The 24,847-nt window shown below is 36.4% G+C and overlaps 1 protein-coding gene across 3 annotated transcripts; it reads right to left on the reverse strand.

Annotated features, from left to right (window-relative positions):
* Positions 1-5: 5 nt before the first annotated feature.
* Positions 6-24,057, reverse strand: ZFAND1 (zinc finger AN1-type containing 1). Of its 3 annotated transcripts, none has more exons than XM_055116687.3 (8): positions 23,983-24,057; positions 21,067-21,109; positions 20,120-20,159; positions 17,842-17,969; positions 17,659-17,750; positions 16,773-16,894; positions 1,644-1,799; positions 6-1,540 (listed from the first exon to the last, which is right to left on the reverse strand). In XM_055116687.3, exons 5-8 carry the CDS (start codon positions 17,693-17,695, stop codon positions 1,370-1,372), a joined length of 486 nt encoding a protein of 161 aa, XP_054972662.1. In that variant the 5' UTR covers positions 17,696-17,750; positions 17,842-17,969; positions 20,120-20,159; positions 21,067-21,109; positions 23,983-24,057; the 3' UTR covers positions 6-1,369. The 3 variants fall into 3 exon arrangements, with proteins under 3 accessions (XP_054972662.1, XP_003831312.1, XP_034822168.1); XM_003831264.8 differs by having other exon boundaries at positions 23,961-24,051; XM_034966277.4 differs by having other exon boundaries at positions 6-1,564; positions 23,961-24,051.
* Between the last annotated feature and the right edge of the window lie 790 nt (positions 24,058-24,847).

Consider the following 24,847-nt stretch of genomic DNA (forward strand, 5'->3'; position numbering starts at 1 on the left):
TTATAAGCATTTTTTAGCAATAAAGTATTTTTTACTTAAGGTATATACATTTTTTAGACATAATGCTATTGCACATTAAATAGACTATAGTATAGTGTAAACATAATTTTTATATGCCCTAGGAAACGAAAAAAAAATTTGTCTGGCTCAATATACTCCAATATTTGCTTTGTGTGGTAGTCTGAAACTGAACCCACAATATTTCCAAGGTATACCTGTATGTATACATATCATCATCGTATTAATCATGGCAATTAGAGACAAATTCCTACATTTAGTGGGAACTCAAATAACTATGCTAATGAATGGAAGTATAAGAACATAATAAAAGTCGGAAATTATCTCCATTCCTCACATAAAAATAATATGAAGAATTAGAAAGGAACTAAACCAAATAAGCATTCCAAATTTATACCTTTTAAGTAAACCTATAGCCACTACATAGGTCCCTGAAAATTAGAATAGAAAACAAAAAAAAGGACAAATAGAAATACTTTCCATTCTGTCTATATAGTAGTAGTTTTGGGGGTATAGATAGTAAACACTAGTCAAGAATACTCGTCTAAATTTGTTGGTAAAATGTAGTCATCATTTGGCATGTGTTTTGCTTTGGTATATAATGAAGTTGAGCTATCCCATCTTTCTTCTCTATGGAATATAGTCACACAAACAAAAAAGATGAATCTCACTAGAGGTGGGTCTTTATCAGAAATATGCCCCAATCTAGTTAGGTAATAGAAAGAAAATCATTTTCTCCTCCTAGGCCTAAGATTCTTCATGTAAAAATTGTAAGACTGAATAAAGATCACTTCTAAGTTTCTATAATTCATGTAGATATATCAATTTATACATCATGATGTAGACAGACAGCAAGGCTATACTTTCTGGCTCCATGATGCTAGGCTTGGCCACATGACTTGCTTAAAGCACGTATGATACATGCATCTTTTAAGAGAAAACTGAAGCGTATTTCATCTCTTTCTCTCTCTGCTAAAACAATCACAATGTCCCAAAAGAGATCCCTTCCTTCGCCTTTGATCGTGGTAAGAAGATGACACAAGGCAGTGTCACAGCCAATCAACAGCTGACATCCCCCACCAGGAAATACATCTCTGTTGTTGTCACTACAGCATAAACTAATGAAAGCTAATTAAATATAAGAATTTGCTAATAATTGAGGATCCGTACACAATTAAACTTAAAACCAAAAATCTCTAATAGAAAACTCATAATTTAAAATGTGACATAAGGGGAAATAAGTTAAAAAGCAACTTTTAAAAATTACAAAAATAGTATTTGTAGTAAAATAAATGGACTTAAACATGTAATAGAATTTTCCCTGTGATTTCTGACTTGAATCTTTGAATGACTATTCCAAGTAAGATTCAACATTTTTACAGAATTGTTCTTCATCATTAAGATATTCCAAGATTATATTTCCACCATTATATAAAGGACAATCCTCCTTAGCAATCCAGGTTTCCAAAGTATGATCCAAGGGTAAGGCTTCTCCTGAAGTAATGTGACACAGCCTTAATTTCTGTGAAGGGAGAAGTAAGTCATACTGTAATAAATAAAAATGCTTGAATGGAGCATCATAAAACCTTTATTAATATAGAAATATTATTATAATGAGATGTTACCTTAGCTGTAAATTTGTTATTGTCATTTTTAAGCCTGGCCAGAGAAGCGGCAAAGTCTATGGCCTTTCCAATGCTCCATCGGTGGCAAAAGAACATTGGTTTGCTCTTCTCTTTGCTCCCTTTAGGTAAGAAAACCTGAAAGTAAATTCTTTCTGTCTGTAAAAAGAAAAAGTTAAAACAACCATTACATAGACAAAATAGACATCAGTTTTTGTCTGGTGCCAACCCTTCCTCTCTTCTTCTGGTCAGAGCAGAATTACCTTCTAGCAAGGTATCTGCTATCTGGAATACCAATCACAGTAGCCAAAAACACACATAAATGCATGGGCATAGGACCAAGACCCTGGCCGGGTGATCTGTGCAAAGATAGATTTGTGGCCTAAGTTAGGCCAATCAGGTCTGTTCCTGGGATTTTATGTTCAACAGCTTAGGAGACAAAGAGCACTCTCCTTATTTATTTATTTATTTTTGAGAGGGGGTTTTGCTCTTGTTGCCAAGGCTAGAGTGCAATGGCACGCTCTTGGCTCACTGCAACCTCCGCCTCCAGGGTTCAAGTGATTCTCATGCCTCAGCCTCTGACTAGCTGGGATTACAGGCACGCGCCACCATGCCCAGCTAATTTTTGTACTTTTACTAGAGACGGGGTTTCACCATGTTGTTCAGGCTGGTCTTGAACTCCTGACCTCAGGTGATCCACCCGCCTCAGCCTCTCAGAGTGCTGGGATTACAGGAGTGAGCCACCACACCCGGCCTCTCCTTATTTTTTTTAAGTTTTATCAAATTAAACCTGGAGTTGCCTACAGCGAACCCTGTCACCTAACAGCCATTCCTGAACCAATGTGGAAAAAGTTTCCTCAAATGGGAAAAAATGAGATCAATGTAGAAAGAGAAATAACAAGAAAACAGATGAGCTCTTTCAACATAATCTGAGTTCCTGAATTCATCCCCTAAGACCAGATCAATTCATTATTCCCCATTACATGAGGAAAAAAGTTTGTTTTGATTTTCCTAGTTGGAATCAAGTTTCCATCACTTGCAATTCAAAGATTTCTGACACATATAACATTTCTTTTTGTGTGAAAGACTTCACTATGTATTTAGACAGAAGGACTTTTCGAAACAAGGAAACATTAAAAACAAAAAAAAAAGAGATAGAAAAAGACCTCCAAACCCCAAGTACCTTATCAACAAAAGAAAGGACTTGGAAAGGATTTCTCTAGTATTCTATATCTTATCTGCCCTCTCCTTATATTGTATTTTCTTGCCTAATTAACAAATGGATGGCTGAGCATGATGGCTCATGCCTATAATCCTAGCACTTTGGGAGGTCAAAGCAGGCAAATTGCTTCAGCCCAGGAGTTCAAGACCAGCCTGGGCAACATGGTAAAACTCCATCTCTACAAAAAGCACAAAAAATTAGCTGGGTATAGTGGTGTGTGCTGGTAGTCCCAGCTACTTTGGAGGCTGAGGTAGGAGGATCACTTGAGCCCAAGAAGGTCGAGGCTGCAATAAGTGGTGAACATGCCACTGTACTCCAGCCAGGGCAACACAGTAAGACCCTATTTCAAAAAAAAAAAAAAGCAGGAAAGAATGAGTAGGAGCAAAAGGCTTGGCCTTTGATCTTCACTGATTCCTAAAAACTGCTTTTTAAAAGTGCTGGCTTTACAGGTCAATTCTTGCTAAACCAAAAATTTTGGCATAACAGGAGCATCTCTAACTTGTGGGGGAAAGATCACAATTATTCTGAGAAATAATAAATTCAACACAATTCCCAACTCAGCACTAAGGAATTTAGATTTGTTGAAGACCAGTGGGGTGTGTTATTACAGGTAACGAGTATTAAAAGAAAAAACAAGAAATCACTGGAAATTCAAACTGTGAGCCACCTCTATAATCAAATATTACCTGCTCCAAAAAGAAAGCAGCAAGAAGATAAATATAGAAAGAGAAAATTAATAATATATAGCCTTATCTTTTTTTTAAAAAAAGATAAATATGTATGAGGGTCAAAAATGAAACAGAAATGCAAAGTGATAGGCTGGCTAAGCCACAGGCTTTCAGGGCTCCAGAAGAGGAGGAGGTCAGCTTATAGGTAAGTGGGAAATAACAGCACCGCAGGGAGATAAGTATAAAGCTCCTGGGTCAGGCTCCCTGCTCGGAAGCAGAGGAGTGTGTGGGACCTCTGCTCTAGGAAGGGCAGCTAAAGTTACTGCTGAATGCTGACTTAAGTATAAAATTGCCAGACAGGGATCTGTGAGTGAGAGGAAGGAGAAATATAGGAAGAACCTCCTATTCAAGATGAACATTTTAAATGCATTAACTGAAATTTCAAAACAAACTGAAGATTAACTCATTATGGGCAAATGAAGACAGCTGAACTTTAAAAAGACATTAAAAAAGGTAGTTAGGATGCACAATTAGATAAAAAAGGAAACAAGAAGTTATAAAACCAAAATAGGCACAAATAAAACATAAAAGACCTGAAGATCCAAGTCAAAAAATGAAAATTAAAAAATAGTTTCTGGAGTTAAACACTCAAAATTTATTATAGATAAGTTTCTATAATCCTCAATAAAAAAGCCTAATTTATTATAAGATGGATATGAGGAAGTCATCCAGAATACCGCATAAAGAGACATAAGATAGAAACAATTATAGGCTGGGCATGGTGGCTCACACCTGTAATCCCAGCACTTCGGGAGGCTGAGGTGGGCAGATCACTTGAGGTCAGGAGTTCAAGGCCAGCCTCGCCAACATGGCAAAACCCCGTCTCTTAAAAATACAAAAATTAGCCAGGTGTGGGGGCACGCACCTGTAGTCCCAGCTACTCAGGAGGCTAGGCACGAGAATTGTTTGAACAGGGGAAGTAGAGGCTGTAGTGAGCCGAGACTGTGCCACTGCACTCCAGCCTGGGTGACAGAGTGAGACTGTCTCAAAACAAAAACAAAAACAATTATAGATCCCCAAAATATGTCGACAAGAGATTCAGAAAAGAAGAAATGGTGAAGTAGCACTATTTAGAGAGAAAATGAGTACAATTTTCCAAAAAGTCAAAATTTACAATGTGTCAAACTAAATAATTAAAATAAATCCACACGTAGAAACATTCCACAGAAACTGGAAAATATCACAAGAAATCTTAAAAGCTACCAAAAAAGATAGATTACTCATAGAGTAAGACTGACACAGATGTTCCTCCAATAATAGATGACGAAGTATATTAAAAGTGTTGAGAAAGTTTAATAGACAATCCAGCTAAAAGTAAGGGCAAAATAAGGACATGTTCAAAAAAGACTCATAGAGTTTATTACCAGAGACCTTTATTAAATGAACTGCTAAAGAATGTACTTCAGTAAAAATACAAGTAAGCCCTAAGGAAGGAGAAACCAACAAAAAAAAAAAAAAAAAAAAAGAAGTGTTGGTAAATTTTAATGGCTACTAACTTAGAATTAATTTTTATGTTAAAAAAAGATGATGGGATAGGAGAGAGTCAACTGGATAAAGCATTTCAAGCTCGTATTCAGGAGGATATAATATCAACTAACTTTAGGCTTTGAGAAAAACATTGATATTTAATTATATACATTAAGAACGTAAGCACATAGTTGTTATCACCATTATCATTTTAGGATATTATATTGGAGATTATAAATAATGTAGTATGAAAAATGAAATAATGAGTATAATTATTAAAAAATTAAAGCTATTCTTATTTGTTAATGAGGTATAATTTTTAACTAGAAAATTAAAAAACACTGGTAGAAAAAACTTCTAAAATTAATAAAAGATTTTGGTGACGTAGCTGAATAATATGAGTATACAGAACTGAAGATTTTTTTTCTCTTTATTAGCAATAAGTACTTGGCAATAGAAGTGGGGAAAATATTCTGTTCTCAACCTAAACAAAAACTGTAAAATAAGTAGCAATGAAAATAAGGAATACAACATAAAAGAAGAAAAATATGAAATGTTACAGAAGGGAATAAAACATCTGAATAAATAAAGACATATAAGGTCCTTACAGAAAGACAATGTCATAAAAATGTCATTTCTTCCAAAATTAATGTATGGCATATAAAGCAAATCCAATGTGAATCCTTCAGGAATGGTTCTGAGTCAGGCCAAAAGCCTAGACTTGCTAGTAGATACTGCTGGGAATTCGAACTGTACTTCACCTAACTTCATAGAACCCACTCAGGTATTCATTAAGGATGTTTTGCATGAATTACTGGAAGCTTAGGAGCAGGAAAGGAGCTGGAATCCTCAGGACATAAAAAAGGAGGCCAAGATGGTATAAAATCTCCAGGAGAATGGCAAAGGGGCCTTCAAATAAATGGTCAAATCCTCACTTCCTCCAGGCAGTATTCACTCATCACATCCTTGTGGGAAACATGAGGGGATGTAGGAAGCCACATTTCTGTCTAAGATTATGCTGTGCTACTGTTGCTTTTTATAATCATACTCTCAGCTTCCATATTTTGCTTTAAAAGAGTCCAACTTCTTTAACAGGCTATGTTGAAGTCTGTTATTCACAACCTTACCCCATTATGATAACCTATAAATCCTAAGAGTGGTATTTTAAAAAATCTGAATATAATAATCATAACATTCAGATGGATAAACAAATGCTAATAAAAATACTAAGAAAAAAATGGAAAAATAGGGATGGGACTTGCATGATCAGATATAGAACATTCTATAAAGCTATTGCACCAAATCAATTTGGTATTAACTTAAGAGTGAAAAATAAATAAGTAGACTGTAACAGAAAATTAAGAAATAAATCCATATACAGAAATAAAATGTTCAACTTTTCATGAAGGTGGTATTTTGGTATTTCAATCCAATAAAACCTAGATAACTTATTAAATAATCAGTGGTGGCAAAACTACCTAAACAACTGGAAAAAAATAAAATTAAGCCCTTAGCTCACATCATATGCTAACAAAAGAAACAGGTGGATTAAAGATTAATCCAAAACAAGCCAGGCGCAGTAGCTCACGCCTATAATCCCAGCACCTTGGGAGGCTGAGGCAGATGGATCACCTGAAGTCAGGAGTTCAAGACTAGCCTGACCAACATGGTGAAATCCTGTCTTTACTAAAAATACAAAAATTAGCCGGGCCGTAGTGGCACATGCCTGTAATCCCAGCTACTCAGGAGGCTGAGGCAGGAGAACTGCTTGAACTCAGGAGGCAGAGGTTGCAGTGAGCTGAGATCGCACCATTGCGCTCCAGACTGGGCAACAACATTGTCACCACCAGGCCTGCCCTAAAAGAGCTCCTGAAGGAAGCACTAAACATGGAAAGGAGCAACCGGTACCAGCCGCTGCAAAATCATGCCAAAATGTAAAGACCATTGAGACTAGGAAGAAACTGCATCAACTAACAAGCAAAATAACCAGCTAGCATCATAATGACAGGATCAAATTCACATATAACAATATTAACTTTAAATGTAAATGGACTAAATACTCCAATTAAAAGACACAGACTGGCAAATCGGATAAAGAGTCAAGACCCATCAGTGTGCTGTATTCAGGAAACCCATCTCACGTGCAGAGACACACATAGGCTCAAAATAAAAGGATGGAGGAAGATCTACCAAGCAAATGGAAAACAAAAAAAGGCAGGGGTTGCAATCCTAGTCTCTGATAAAACAGACTTTAAACCAACAAAGATGAAAAGAGACAAAGAAGGCCATTACATAATGGTAAAGGGATCAATTCAACAAGAAGAGCTAACTATCCTAAATATATGTGCACCCAATACAGGAGCAACCAGATTCACAAAGCAAGTCCTGAGTGACCTACAAAGAGACTTAGACTCCCACACATTAATAATGGGAGACTTTAACACCCCACTGTCAACATTAGACAGATCAATGAGACAGAAAGTCAACAAGGATACCCAGGAATTGAACTCAGCTCTGCACCAAGCGGACCTAATGGACATCTACAGAACTCTCCACCCCAAATCAACATAATATACATTTTTTTCAGCACCACACCACACCTATTCCAAAACTGACCACATACTTGGAAGTAAAGCACTCCTCAGCAAATGTAAAAGAGCAGAAATTATAACAAATTGTTTCTCAGACCACAGTACAATCAAACTAGAACTCAGGATTAAGAATCTCACTCAAAACCACGCAACTACATGGAAACTGAACAACCTGCTCCTGAATGACTACTGGGTACATAACGAAATGAAGGCAGAAATAAAGATGTTCTTTGAAACCTACGAGAACAAAGACACAACATACCAGAATCTCTGGGACGCATTCAAAGCAGCATGTAGAGGGAAATTTATAGCACTAAATGCCCACAAGAGAAAGCAGGAAAGATCCAAAATTGACACCCTAACATCACAATTAAAAGAACTAGAAAAGCAAGAGCAAACACATTCAAAAGCTAGCAGAAGGCAAGAAATAACTAAAATCAGAGCAGAACTGAAGGAAAGAGACACAAAAAACCCTTCAAAAAATTAATGAATCCAGGAGCTGGTTTTTTGAAAGGATCAACAAAATTGATAGACCGCTAGCAAGACTGATAAAGAAAAAAAGAGAGACGAACCAAATAGACGCAATAAAAAATGTTAAAGGGGATATCACCACCGATCCCACAGAAATGCAAACTACCATCAGAGAATACTACAAACACCTCTATGCAAATAAACTAGAAAATCTAGAAGAAATGGATAAATTCCTCGACACATACACTCTCCCAAGACTAAACCAGGAAGAAGTTGAATCTCTGAATAGACCAATAACAGGAGCTGAAATTGTGGCAATAATCAATAGTTTACCAACCAAAAAGAGTCCAGGACCAGATGGATTCACAGCCGAATTCTATCAGAGGTACAAGGAGGAACTGGTACCATTCCTTCTGAAACTATTCCAATCAATAGAAAAAGAGGGAATCCTCCCTAACTCATTTTATGAGGCCAGCATCATCCTGATACCAAAGCCAGGCAGAGACACAACAAAAAAAGAGAATTTTAGACCAATACCCTTGATGAACATTGATGCAAAAATCCTCAATAAAATACTGGCAAACCAAATCCAGCAGCACATCAAAAAGCTTATTCACCATGATCAAGTGGGCTTCATCCCTGGGATGCAAGGCTGGTTCAATATATGCAAATCAATAAATGTAATCCAGCATATAAACAGAACCAAAGACAAAAACCACATGATTATCTCAATAGATGCAGAAAAGGCCTTTGACAAAATTCAACAACCCTTCATGCTAAAAACTCTCAATAAATTAGGTATTGATGGGATGTATCTCAAAATCATAAGAGCTATCTATGACAAACCCACAGCCAATATCATACTGAATGGGCAAAAACTGGAAGCATTCCCTTTGAAAACTGGCACAAGACAGGGATGCCCTCTCTCACCACTCCTATTCAACATAGTGTTGGAAGTTCTGGATAGGGCAATTAGGCAGGAGGAGGAAATAAAGGGCATTCAATTAGGAAAAGGGGAAGTCAAACTGTCCCTGTTTGCAGATGACAGGATTGTATATCTAGAAAACCCCATCGTCTCAGCCCAAAATCTCCTTCAGCTGATAAGCAACTTCAGCAAAGTCTCAGGATACAAAATCAATGTACAAAAATCACAAGCATTCTTATACACCAACAACAGACAAATAGCCAAATCATGAGTGAACTCCCATTCACAATTGCTTCAAAGAGAATAAAATACCTAGGAATCCAACTTACAAGGGATGTGAAGGACCTCTTCAAGGAGAACTACAAACCACTGCTCAAGGAAATAAAAGAGGATACGAACAAATGGAAGAACATTCCATGCTTATGGGTAGGAAGAATCAATATCGTGAAAATGGCCATATTGCCCAAGGTAATTTACAGATTCAATGCTATCCCCATCAAGCTACCAATGACTTTCTTCACAGAATTGAAAAAAACTACTTTAAAGTTCATATGGAACCAAAAAAGAGCCCGCATTGCCAAGTCAATCCTCAGCCAAAAGAACAAAGCTGGAGGCATCACACTACCTGACTTCAAACTATACTACAAGGCTACAGTAACGAAAACAGCATGGTACTGGTACCAAAACAGAGATATAGATCAATGGAACAGAACAGAGCCCTCAGAAATAACGCCGCAGATCTACAACTATCTGATCTTTGACAAACCTGACAAAAACAAGCAATGGGGAAAGGATTCCCTATTTAATAAATGGTGCTGGGAAAACTGGCTAGCCATATGTAGAAAGCTGAAACTGGATCCCTTCCTTACACCTTATACAAAAATCAATTCAAGATGAATTAAAGACTTAAACGTTAGACCTAAAACCATAAAAACCCTAGAAGAAAACCTAGGCATTACCATTCAGGACATAGGCATGGGCAAGGACTTCATGTCTAAAACACCAAAAGCAATGGCAACAAAAGACAAAATTGACAAACGGGATCTAATTAAACTAAAGAGCTTCTGCACAGCAAAAGAAACTACCATCAGAGTGAACAGGCAACATACAAAATGGGAGAAAATTTTCGCAACCTACTCATCTGACAAAGGGCTAATATCCAGAATCTACAATGAACTCCAACAAATTTACAAGAAAAAAACAAACAACCCCATCAAAAAGTGGGGGAAGGACATGAACAGACACTTCTCAAAAGAAGACATTTATGCAGCCAAAAAACACATGAAAAAATGCTCACCATCACTGGCCATCAGAGAAATGCAAATCAAAACCACTATGAGATATCATCTCACACCAGTTAGAATGGCAATCATTAAAAAGTCAGGAAACAACAGGTGCTGGAGAGGCTGTGGAGAAATAGGAACACTTTTACACTGTTGGTGGGACTGTAAACTAGTTCAACCATTGTGGAAGTCAGTGTGGCGATTCCTCAGGGATCTAGAACTAGAAATACCATTTGACCCAGCCATCCCATTACTGGGTATATACCCAAAGGACTATAAATCATGCTGCTATAAAGACACATGCACACGTATGTTTATTGTGGCATTATTCACAATAGCAAAGACTTGGAACCAACCCAAATGTCCAACAATGATAGACTGGATTAAGAAAATGTGGCACATATACACCATGGAATACTATGCAGCCATAAAAAATGATGAGTTCATGTCCTTTGTAGGGACATGGATGAAATTGGAAATCATCATTCTCAGTAAACTATTGCAAGAACAAAAAACCAAACACCGCATATTCTCACTCATAGATGGGAATTGAACAATGAGAACACATGGACACAGGAAGGGGAACATCACACTCTGGGGACTGTTGTGGGGTGGGGGGAAGGGGGAGGGATAGCATTGGGAGATATACCTAATGCTAGATGACGAGTTAGTGGGTGCAGCGCACCAGCATGGCACATGTATACATAGGTAACTAACCTGCACATTGTGCACATGTACCCTAAAACTTAAAGTATAATAATAAAAAATAAATAAATAAATAAATAATAAAAAAAAGAAAAAAAAAGGCTAATGCAAAACAAAACAAACATACCCACAAAACCCAAAGGAAAACCACAACAGGAATGAAAGAAAAGACAGAACTTGGAAAATGTAAATGTAAAGTATTGCTATGTCAATAAGAAATATAAGTAATATCAATACACTGATAGATTTGAAAAACAATTTACAAATAATGATTTTAGATAAAGGATTAACATCTTTTATAGTCTAAGAGCTCCTATAAGTTGACCAAACAAAATAAAAAGAAAAATATCCCAAAAGAAAAATGATCAAAGCATACTCACTAACAATTCAGAGAAGGGCAAACCCAAATGCCTAAAAAACATATTAAAAGTTGTCCAAACTCAATAGTAGTCAGGAAAATACAAATTAAAGCAATTATGAAATATCTTTTTATAGCCACCAGACTGTAAAATATTAAAAAGAATGCTAATAGCTACTGGAAACCATGGAGAAAAAGGGTACTCTCATGTTTGGCCACAAGAGGCAGTATACGGAACTGGTTAGAAGGGCAGGCTCTTACCAAGTTAGTGCTCTTAAAAATACTTCACTCCAGATTACTCATCTGTGAAATTAGGATAAAAATATATCTCAGAAGAGTTGCAAGTACTAAAGATGATTAAAAAACTAGAGCCACAAAACTATACTTAGTATAGGCAATCCGTCAATGAAGTTTGATACGAAATGTGAATTGTAATTTCTTTGTAAAGTTGTTTGACAATTTTTATTAAAATTTAAAATATGCGTACCATTTGACACAGCAAACACACTCTTGGGAATTTATCTCACAGAAAGAAAAATACCACACAGCCTATTTAGCACAGTAGCCAAAACTGGAAACAAAGTGAATGCTCATTAATTGAAAAATGACAAAATAAGCCACAGCACACCCACACCACAGAAGAGAATGCAGTTTGTAAAGAAAATGATTTAGGGCCACACCAACTCACTTGAGGGAATTTCTACTAGGCATTAATGAGAGAAGGATATATAGTCTACCCCAAACTTGCTTTAGTTTTATTTATAGCCCTAATCACTACATGAATTATTATATATTTAATATCTGTCTCAGTCCAGTGGCATATAAACTCCAGGAACTCTGGGTTCATAAGGGCAGAAGGGATTCTGTTTTATTCACTACTGTATTATCAGGGCTTGGTATATAGAAAGCATTTTTTTTAAGTGTGTTGACTGAATGATACCATTTTTATAAAATAATGACAGAAAAATATTCTTTATGCCTTTGCACACATATACAAGTAGAATACATTTTCATTTATGTAAAATGATATACACACATATAATACACTTACACATATATGTATATACATGAATACAATATGCATGTATATATTATACATGTATGTATAAACACATAAGACATCCACATATATCTGTAGTATATCTATACTTACACACACACAAACATTAATAAAGGGAAAAACTTTTATCTACAAACTTATAGAATGCTTTATGATCTATTGTTAAGTGTGTGAAGAAGATGGTTTGTGAAACCAGACTGCCTAGTTTCAATTCGTAGTTCTCCACTTACTAGCTATGTTAATAGAATGTTACTCTTTTTGGGTAAGAGTTAATAGTGCATACCTTATAAACTTGTTGCAAGGATGAAATATGTTAGAAGATTGCCTCAAAGTAAGTCTTATAGAAGTTTTTACTGTTATGTTTTAAGTAACAGAAGAATTGCAAAGTAATGTAAGTATTACTGAATACTTGAGAGCAGGTCTTCTCAACTTTGTCCCTATTTACATTTTAGGCCAAGAAAAAATTCTCTGTTGTTGGCCTTGTCCTCTACAACATATGAATTTAACAGCATCTCTGGCCTCTACCAACTAAATACCAGTAGCACCCCATTCCCAACTGTGACTATTAAAAATGTCTCCAGACATTGCTGAATGTCCCCTTAGGGAGCAAAACTGCTTTCAGTTAAGAACTGCTGCTTTAGGGGATGGAAATGGATGACAGACACAGGAGTGTGTATGTTTTTTCTCCATATGCATCTTTTGATAGTTATACTTGTTAAAAGCTTATACTACGTTTGCAATTTTAAAAAAATCAAATAAAATTTCAAAAAAGGAAAATATCAGGGGTAGTCAATAAAATAAGAAAACTGTAATCAATTGTTTCTAAGCCATCAGAACAAATTCAATACAAAAGGAAAGAGAAAGAGTCAAAGAAAAAGGGTGATGAGCAGAAAATACATGATGGAAGAAATATGTTCAAACACACCAATGACCACCATAAACAAGAAAGGATTAAATTCACCTACAAAAGAGAGATACTATCAAACTGGTTTAAAAAAAAACAAAGTCCAGCTATATGCTGCTTACAAGAGACACCCTAAAACAAAACAACAAAAAAAGTTGAAATATAAAGCGATGAAAAAATTACATACTTGTTAAATATTCACCAAAAGAAAGCTAGTGAAACAATATTATAATTCAAAATAGGGTTAAAGGCAAAATTCATAAAGAACATGTAACAATGAAGAAATTCTATGCACTTGATAATACGTAACTCTACAAACCATTAGAGTTATATAAAAAAATTAGCAAAAACACATCCATAGTAGGAGATTTTAACCTGAGAAAGTGATAAATCAAGTGGACAAAAAATTAAGTACACACATATACATATGGTACATATAGACAGAAAGAGACAGCAGATGATAAAGCAAACAGAGCAAAATATAAATAATTGGTACAATTGGGTAAAGAATATGGAAAAGTTATTTGTACTACGTTTGTAACTTGCCTGTGTTTGAAATGGTAACAAAATAAAGACACCAAATAAGTATATTGTTATACCTAAACAAGTATATTAAAAATAAACAAACTGCCAAGCACGGTGGCTCACGCCTGTAACCCCAGCACTTTGGGAGGCGGAGGAGGGTGGATCACGAGGTCAGGAGTTCAAGACCAGCCTGACCAACATGGTGAAATCCCATCTCTACTAAAAATACAAAAATTAGCCGGGTGTGGTGGTGCACGCCTGTAATCCCAGCTACTCAGGAGGCTGAGGCAGGAGAATCGCTTGAACCAGGGAGGCGGACGTTGCAGTGAGCTGAGATCGCGCCACCACACTCCAGCCTGGGCGACAGAGCAAGACTCTGTCTCAAAACAAAACAAAACAAAAATAAAATCAATAAATTACCATTCTATGTGAAAGGCTGGAAAAAGGACGTCAGAGAAAAATCTAAACAAAGCAGAAGGAAATAATATAAAAGCAAAAATTAGTGAAACAGAAAACAAAACACAGAGGTCTTTAAATCCAAATCATGGTTCTTTGAAAACACTAAGAAAAAATAAGGATAAACTTCTAGCTGTTCTGTCTAAAGGAGAAAGAAGGAAAAGTACAAATGAAAAATATTAAGGAAGAAGCAGAATGACTAAAGACACATAAAGATTCTGAAGTATAACAGAATAACTTGAACAAGTTGAAAATAATAAACTGAAAAATCTACATCAAACAGTTTTTTGGAAAAATATTTACCAAAATTGACTTCAGAAGAAATAGATTATCCAGATAAAGCAAGATGTAACACATTGGAATAGTATTCAAAATTCTCCAAGAGTTACTACAACTGAGTGTTACCAACCTTTGAGAATAAATAATTCCCACCCTCTACAACTACCTCAAAGAATAGAAGAGAGAAAGCTACTCAACTAATTTTTGAGCATAATCTTGCTATTAATGTCACTAACACACACTAAATAATGTTAGCAAATCAATTTCTCAGTGCATTTTAAAAGAATTATATACCAGAGTCAGTGATTTATCCTGGAATATTTGATGATCTAACGACAGAAAAACTGATCGATAAAATTTATTACATTGATGAGGAAAAAATGATCATCTTACTAGATGTAAGAAAAAAATTTACAGTAAAGTTTAATATCCATTCATAGTGTAAATTCCTAGCAAACTAGGAATAGAAAGAAATAATAGTATCAAGAAAAAGGCTACTACTTATACAAATTTACAGTATATCTAATACTTGATGAAACTTTAGATACATTTGCATTAAAGTCAGAAACATGATGAAGATTCCTTCTATTGCCCATATTATTCAACATTGTTCTGAAGATCTCAACATTAAGACAAACAATGATAATGAACACAAGAGAAGAGAAAATCTGCAGAAAAAACCCACAAAAATTGGCATTTGGAGAAGATATGACTACACAGAAAATAGCCCAGAAAATCTACAAAATATGGGAACTATTAGGAATTTATTTGCTGGATAGAAGGGCAACATAACATTAACCAACAATAATTAGCTAGGAAAAGGTAATTTTTTAAAAAAGGTATTATTTATAATGACAGCAAAAATTATAAAGAGCCTAAGAATAAAACTAAGAAAAGGTATGTAAATATTTATGGTAAGCATTATAGAAGGTTACTTCTATAATTACACATAAAAGAAAACCTAAAGAAAAGTTGGGAAGATATACCACAGACATAGATGAGAAGAGTCAAAATTCTAAAGATGTCAGCTCTCTCTAATCTAAAATTCAGCATAATTCCTACCAAAATCATAATTTCACCGAACAGGGCAAAGTGATCCTAAAATTTTTATTAAGGAATAAATGGCCAAAAATAGACATTGTTGGAAGCACTAATAGAAAGAGACAAATGAGTACAATCACTGACAACAGGAAGTTGACCATATCTAGTAAAGCTGAAGATCAGCAAAGCCCATAATCCAGGTTTTCTATTTCTAGGTATATTCCCTAAAGTAGCATTTTTTAAACAGTAGTCTCAATCCATTAGGGGTTGGAAAATCAACCTGATAGGTTCTAACAATCTTTTTTTGTTTGTTCGTTTGTTTGTTTTTGTTTGTTTTTTTTGAGATGGAGTCTCGCTCTGTTGCCCAGGCTGGAGTGCAGTGGTGCGATCTCAGCTCACTGCAAGCTCTGCCTCCCAGGTTCATGCCATTCTCCTGCCTCAGCTTCCCGAGTAGCTGGGACTACAGGCGCCCACCACCACACCCGGCTAATTTTTTTGTATTTTTAGTAGAGATGGGGTTTCACCGTGTTAGCCAGGATGGTCTCGATCTCCTGACCTCATGATCCACCCGTCTTGGCCTCCCAAAGTGCTGGGATTACAGGTGTGAGCCACCAGGCCCGGCCACAATCTTTAAAACAGAATAACAAATATCATAATATAACACATATAACACTCAACTGTGTTAAGGTATGTATATATATATATTGGGTTGTTATATAAAATAACTGATATTGTGAAGTTTTAAAGGAACAGTCCTAGAGAAACTCTTCTACATATACACAAGGATGGTCACCATAGACAGTTTACAATAGCAAAAAATTGAAAAAAATCCGAATTTTGTTGACTAAATGTCTCAGCATGGATAAACATTAACAGCACATCCCAAGTGGGAAAAAAAAAAAACAACTCAAAGAAGGATACATATGGTTCACTATCATGTCTATAAAGTGAAAAAACTCAAAAAACTTTGTATTATTTATGCAGACATATACCATGCAACATTAAGAATGATACATACCAGGTTTAGGTTAGTTGTTAATTGATGGGAAGGAGGAATACAAAGAGGACTTCAACTATATTTGAAATTTTTGTGTTTTAAAAAATCTCTAAGACCAACCTGTGGTAATGACTTATCGCCATCAGCATGCATCTTTAATTTCATCAATGCAACCTTTGCAGCTGTTTCACTATTTTTTGCACCTTTCCGTCGTTTACTTGCTGTTTCTCCTGTCTTGGAATCTAAGAAGTGTAAGCATGTAATCACATAAAACTTTCACATTACAAATAGAGTTTTATTATAATACACTTATTAATTATGGCTCAGAAACATATATAAATTACACACAAGAGAGATATACAGAGACCACATTCATTGTATATGTATTGTATTTACATTGTCAATGGAAAAATATCATTGAGATTGATCTAGGCAATCTCCACATCAAAAAATCCACTATAATGTGCTTCTTTTCAACTTAAGCCTATTTAACCTAAAGCAGTCATTAATGCTTCTACAGACAACCTTAAGATTTGGTTATGCAAGATTGTAATAAAGGTACTATCCTTAATATGGAATAAAAATTCTGAGCTAACATACTGGCAGACAGACTGATTTAAGTCACAGATACATTCGTTCCTGGTATCTCTTATTATCAGCAGCATTCACAGAACAGCTGACTAGGCTTAGAGTTTAGTCTGTAGAGAAAGTAGCTGACTACTTCAATCTCATGAATACCATTTCTAGCCCAATGGTTAACTAGCTAATCTAAGTGGCTCAGCAAAAGAGATAAGTACTTACAGTGCAGTACCTCCAAATAATTTCCAAATTTCCATTGGTCAGGTAGACCTCATAAGAAATACTGTCACAAGAATATCATCAAAATACAAGTTAATACGAATACCACTGGGGTTATTAATGATGCCTCCCATAATTGGAAAGTAGACATAAGAAGCAGGAGCTCTGGAACTAGGAAAGCAACAAAACACGCTTTCTAGATACTTACCAATAATGTCTTTAACAAGTTTCTGAGTGGCAGCCATTCGAGGCTTTGGGATTTCCAGTTTTTCACACTCATGATCTGACTGATGACGGTGTCTATGAGCAACAGAAGAGTGACACTAGTTCATGTGTTTGTATAGGACTTAAACAGATATACAAAGTGTGAACAGCCTAAGTGATCAATCACCTCAGGCAAAAATTCTTCTCACAGTAAGGACATATAACTGCCACAAGTTCTCTCTCAGCACAGTCTTTGAAAGAGCATGGGTAAGATGTATGTTGATCTGTCTTCAGTCTCTCATTGATTACAGTCACCTGAAAATGCAAAAAGGAGGAAATGTATTACATTTCAGACCTAAACCAAATCAATGTGTCTTATTCTAGAAGGCAGTATTCATTTTATTTTTGCTTAAACTTATTAGAGCAAGTTACTTACTGTCAAAGATTATAAAGAATGTTTTATGTGACAAATGATTACTATACTGACTGTTCCACACTTTCATAATTTTCCTACTGTGGTATATTTGTCTTCTAAGTCAAGTTGAAATGACTATTTAATTACACTCTATAATTTTAACCTGCTTTGTAACAGTCTCATACAAAGATGTCCCCATGATATGCTCAGGTAATTATCTCATCAACCCTCAAATGTCAAGTCAACCTAATTTCCATACTAATTTTAGGAGATGAAACACTTAACTCAGAGAATAAAACACTTAAAAAACATTTATTTATTTGTGAGATAAAAGGTTAAAGACAGTTTTCATAATCATATATTATTCTCTATGCCCTATTTCATATTTTTATTACCAGCAAATACCCCACTACAGGAAGAAAAGATTTTATAAGACTAAAAAAAAAAAAAAAAAAAAAATTCTAAATCAGCCAGGCTATTCTGAGCATTAACAAATAACAAACCAGGTTTCTAAAGATGAGTAAACGTAGGGAAATAATTGCTTGAAAACTACAACCAAAGGGAATTCCTTTTTATAAATAATAGTTACACCTTGTTGGAATTAATTTAAGTATCTTTTTGAACTTGTTGCAATGGCCTAATGATGTTTCAGTATTTAATTAATGAGACCTAATTATCTGAGACACATTCAGAGGAATCAAATTATATCCTAAGAAAAAAGAAAACACAGGATAGATTTATAAACTGCAAGAAACTTCAGTAAGTTTTATTGTATGACTGAATATTTCCTCCAATTAATGCTGCATAAAATCAACATGCTAGGTAATTCAAATTTTCCTCAAATAGATCACGTAAACTTCAAAGAGTCAGATTTTGACTGATCATTTAAACTGGAAAGAATCAGATTTCAACTGAACCTCATGTAACTTTAATAACTTTCTATAACTGAGAGAACAGATGTGAAAATATTTGGTAAAGCACTTGGTAAATGGTGGGCAGGAATAAATGTCCACTGAAAAGTGTTAGAACACATTGAACATGGTGGGCTTAGCTTTCTCTCTTCCTCTTGGAACTGAACTGCCTTCAGGGAGATAGCCTAACCTGGTCCAGTACTGCTGTGACTGCTGGGCAAGTCTGCCTAATTCTGGATATTCTTTGCAAACCCATTTGGCTCTATGCTGAGCTTCATCATTCAACTTATCTTTACCAGTAATAAGGGTAATATTTTGACTTCTACTTGCCAGACCTTTCTTAACTTATGATTTGTGCAAAATTAGGGTAGGAATTTTATTAAACTATAGGTTTCTTCCTGGTTGTCTTAAGTCGACTGAGCCAGAATGATTTACTACCACAGATCCTATCAGCAGGCATCAGTGAAAATGAACACAACAGTGAAGGGCACAGTGAACTGGAGGGAATATATAAGGAGGACATTAACTTACGTGTATATTTATAAATATATAGCGTTGGCCGGGCGCGGTGGCTAACACCTGTAACCCCAACACTTTGGAGGCCAAGGCGGGTGGATCACCTGAGGTCAGGAGTTTGAGACCAGCCTGGCCAACATGGTAAAACCCCATCTCTACTAAAATACAAAAATTAGTCGGGCGTGGTGGCACGTGCCTATAATCCCAGCTATTCGGGAGGCTGAGCCAGGAGAATCACTTGAACCCCGGAGGCGGAGGTGGCAGTGAGCCGAGATCGTACCACTGCGCTCCAGCCTGGGCAACAAGAGCAAAACTCCATCTCAAACAAAACAAAACAAAACAAACAAATAAATAAATATATAGCCTTATACTGTAAGTGGGCTACCTAAACAAATGTTAAGGAATAAGAATTATGACGATAAAAATTTACAAATACCAAGTAAAACAATTTTTCTTTCAAACAAAGAAAAACAATATAAATGAAGCAAAAGCCTCTTTACCTAATCAGTTTAGTATGCCAAACTTTAATCTGTGATACTGACTGGCTTTAAATCTAATCAAATTCTGAATGAAAGTACATAAATACGAATACATTTTATCAGATTGGAAAAATATTAACATACCTCAGGACAACCATGAGACTCCCTGCTTCTGTGTTCAAGGCTTAAATAATAATAGCAAGTGTTTATTTAAATAACATACTTAAAGATAACTGCAGTAATTTGTGATATTTTAATGTTCAGTATACTTAAGATACATTATGCTCATACTACATTAATAACTTTGAATATGAGAAAAAACTGAAATGTCAGATAAAGATGGAGCATCTATAGTCTCAAAAGTTTTAAAACACAAATGTTCAACTTCAATATGAGTAAAAACAATTCACTACCCTAAATTATGTTTACTTTGAATGCTTTAGGTTGCATGAAAATATAAACATATCTTTCAGCTCTTTTTATTTCTAAAAGATCATCAGTAGTAAAATGTGAAAAGTGCTCTAATTCCAAATAATTTAAAAATATACATTACTTTTATTTACTTCCAACAAATCATTCTGAATTACATTCTGAAAAAAATTCATTCTTTCAGTGCTCTATTATATAATTTAAATGCTTGACATTTTAAAGTTTAACTGTAAGGAAAATCCATTTTCCAAAATTCTTCATTAATTCCCAGGTTTTACTTGGCATGTAATGTAGTCAAATGCTGTGATTCCTATTTTAAGGCATTTATAGGTTGGGCTCTTTTCATTTTATTAATTAAAATAAAGACCAATAATTATAACTGGATTTTTACCATATTCTTTATATTGTGAATATTATTTTCTCCTTGTAATTAAAAGACAAAAATATAATTTTTATATAAAATTCACATACATAACCCCACTTTTGGAAGTTTAAAAATCAGTCATATATATGGAGAAGTAATCAGAGTCTATAACTATACTGAATATCAATAATCAATGGCTAAAGTAACAATTATTTTAAATCATTCTACTTTTCAGAAATAACCTCATATTAATAAACACTAAAATTACTCCCAAATCCTGCATAAAAACTTAACTTACCAAAATATTCCTGAACAATCATCACACACAAATGGAAGAAAATCTAAAATTGAGAGAAAATGTATATACTGGTCAGTATCTGATTTTGATTTAGTTTTCTTAAGCAAGAAGATAACCTCTATGGAAAAACTTCCCATTTTGACTAATATCCTAGTGTAGCAAGCACTATGTAACCACTCTAACAAAATTAATCACAACTTCAATAACTGTGACAGAAAGTAATTGGATTAACATAAGGTATTAATAGATGTTACTTGTAACTTTACTAAGTCAGACAAAAATAAGTTCTAGTGGTTTTCTTTTTCTTTTTTGTTTTGTTTCCCAGATTTACTAGGTGTTGTTTTTGATGACTGTATACTGCAAAAATTCTGCATTTGGAGTGAAAAACCTGGGATTCAATTCTGATTCCACTGCTTACTAATCTAACAATGCTAGGCAAGTTACTTAACAGTAAAACTTTGGATATATATATTTTTATATATATCCAATAAATATATATATTTATATCTGTGTACTAATATATATGTGTGTGAACAACATATATATATATCGCCAAAGCTTGACTATATTCAAATATATTTATATTTATATATACACCTATAAGATTTATGGTATTTCAAATATATATAATTTGATGTAATATATAGTACAGTTAGTATAAAGTATATGTGTGTGTGTTTCTATATATGTATGTAAATAAACATATACAAAACCAAAGCTCTTTTATTGGGTAAGAAAAATAGAAAGATAAAGACAGGTAGATACAGAGACAGATATAAAGATATAAGCACATCCTTTCTGTGTATATATGTATGTGTATGCATGTGTATCTATATCTGTATCTATGCCGTATGCCACACCGACCTCACAGTGTACTTACAGAAACCAAACGAGATATATATAAAAGATCAGAATAGTAATACAGTAACTATAATTAATAAGAATAATACAACAATTAACTTCTTTTGAGTATACTCAACTCAGAACAATACTGCAAGGGGCCAGGTGCAGTGGCTTAAGCCTGTAATCCCAGCACTTTGGTAGGCCGAGGGGGGCGGATCACCTGAGGTCAAGAGTTTGAAAACAGCCTGGCCAACATGGCGAAACCCCATCTCTACTGAAAAAAAAAACAAAAAAAACACACACACACACACACAAATTAGCTGGGCGTGGTGGTTCATGCCTGTAATTCCAGCTACTCAAGAGGCTGAGGCAGGAGAATCGCTTGAACTCAGGAGGCAGAGGTTGCAGAGGGCCGAGATCGCGCCACTGCACTCCATCCTGGGCGACAGAGCCAGACTCCATCTCAAAACAAAACAAACAAACAAACAAAAAAGGACAATACTGCAGTGACTGGGTGGAGATGCTTAATATTTTGAGACTTTTAATAATCAAGTATTAGATGCAAACCAGAAGGACCCAGGGGAAAGAGTTAAGTCAAGACAACTTCCCAGCACCTGATACCATCCTTCAATCCCTCCAGAAAGTAGATAAAATTTAGGATATACACTTGACGTAGTCTAAATCTTAACTGCTTTCCACTAGTTCCAAACAGATAGGCCTGGCCTCATCTCAGTTATTGACCCTAAAGACATATATAGCTGGAAAGGAAAATGAACTATGTCATGAATGGCATATAATGTATATTGGACTCACTAGCGAAGGATCAGGCATAGACACACATAATTCACAGTCAAAACCCAAATGGCTAAGCTTCCACATGAAAAAAGTCACACTGGCTTGTTATTACAGCCAGTGGTGAAAGATAGATAGATAGAGGGCTATAAGTAACAAGAACCTAGAAGGGATTGTGTCACCTGTCCTATCACGCATTCCCACAGTAGAAATCACTAATCAATTATGGAACTCCACTGAAACTGGGCTAAATCTCAGAGTCTTTGACACGGTAATTCAGGCACTTGATACCAATGACTGAAGTTCCAAGGGGAGATTAAACCTGTTTGCTACCTTATGTAGTGTGTGAAACCTAGTAACAACGACTGAGCAGTCTGTGTGGTTCTAATGCTTCAAAAACTTGCCTTTTCCAGGTGTATGGCATCCTGAAGCCAATGCCACATCACCTTGGACTAGGTATATCCCAAGGTCTCTCAGTGCAATGGGGAGAGCCCATTGCCATATTATTAACTAATTCTCTCTAAAATGCAGCTTACTAGTTGGAAAGGTCTTCCGTGTAAAAGACTGTAGTTTACACCCTTATGTGGTCCAAGCACCAAAATCAATAATCTGTAAATGTTTGTTCAAACAATAATAATGAGAATCAGGGAATGACAGAGCTGGGAGAGCATGATGACCATTTGGCGGAATAATCTGAGGATCAGGATGCCTTTGAGAATTTGATAAAAGCTAAGGAAGGGCCTTCTTCCGGACACACATCCACGTGAACACTAGTTGGGCGAGTTGATCTCCCCCAACTCCTCCTGACAGCTACGTAACAGATAAGTAAAAAAAAGTATGGGAAAGTAGCTGGCCGTAGGTCGCAGTGGCAAAGCCAAAAGACAACAGTCCCAGACCAAACCTACGCGTCCCCATACCCGCGCTCAGCAGAGTAAGTGTGAGCCACGCGATCCAGCAGTGGGCTTCGTGCACTGCTCGGACACGGCACACTCGAACACCAAAATGAACACTGCAAGGTACGTTTTCAGGAATTGCATGGCTTCCTTCCAAGGAGACCACACGTCATTTCAAAGGCTCACGGCCAAAAAAAACCCGCACCAACCGATCTCACTGCAGCCCCAGAAGAAACGCTCCCACCCCGCTCCTCAGGCCCTGCCCAGCCTTGTGGCCTCCCTTCACCCGCTGCCACCATCCGCGGAGCCAAAGCGGAGCCCTGGTCTCCCGCGGCCGGGGATGGGGGCTGGAAGCTCCCGGATCACCTCGCTGCCGGCAATGCTCCACCTGGCAGTGCTGCCCGATGTCCAACTCCGCCATCTCTCCGACGCCGTAAGGGGCGGGGCAAAGCCTGAGGGGCGGGGCAATGAGCGCGCGCGGCGCCTGACGGGAGAGTGGCGGACCCAGAGGCGGAGTCTACAGGTGGGGGCGGGGCCTGGAAACCAGCTGTGCATTCGCCGTGACCAGGAAAGGCCACTGTTCTGTGAGTGTTCTTCTCGGAGCGGAAGGCCTCTCGCCTAGTCCTTAAAGAAATACCCACCTGCAGCCGGGCGCGGTGGCTCACGCCTGTAATCCCAGCACCTTGTGAGGCCGAGGCGGGCGGATCACCTGAGGTCAGGAGTTCGAGACCAGCCTGACCAGTGTGGCGAAACCCCCGTCTCTACTAAAAATGCAAAATTAGCCGGGCGTGGTGGCACATGCCTGTAATCCCAGCTACTCGGGAGACTGAGGCAGGAGAAACGCTTGAACCTGGGAGGCGGAGGTCGCAGTGAGCCAAAATTGGACCATTGCACTCCAGCCTGGGCAAGAAGAGCGAAACTCCGTCTCAAAACATAAAAAAAGAAAATGAAAAAGAAATGCCCACCTGCCTTTCTGGACGACTGCTTACCGCGGTTCCCTGCATACGGCCACGAAAATCAGCAACGGCTTCACATTTATTTTTTTAAAAGTTAGTAGAACTCCAGGAACCAGAACAGTGCCGGGCACACAGTGTTGCAATAATCAAGCAAAAGAGACAGACATGGGTTATTCAATTCCTGAGCCATCCCTTAACCAGTGTTACTTGATTATGTAGTGTAACATACACGCCCCTTGCAAAACAGTCATCAGGCTTTTTAAAAAGTTAATATTTCTTTATCTTTGTCCTTTTTTT

This window comes from Pan paniscus, chromosome 7 (assembly GCF_029289425.2).
Source record: "Pan paniscus chromosome 7, NHGRI_mPanPan1-v2.0_pri, whole genome shotgun sequence".
NCBI lineage: Eukaryota > Metazoa > Chordata > Mammalia > Primates > Hominidae > Pan > Pan paniscus.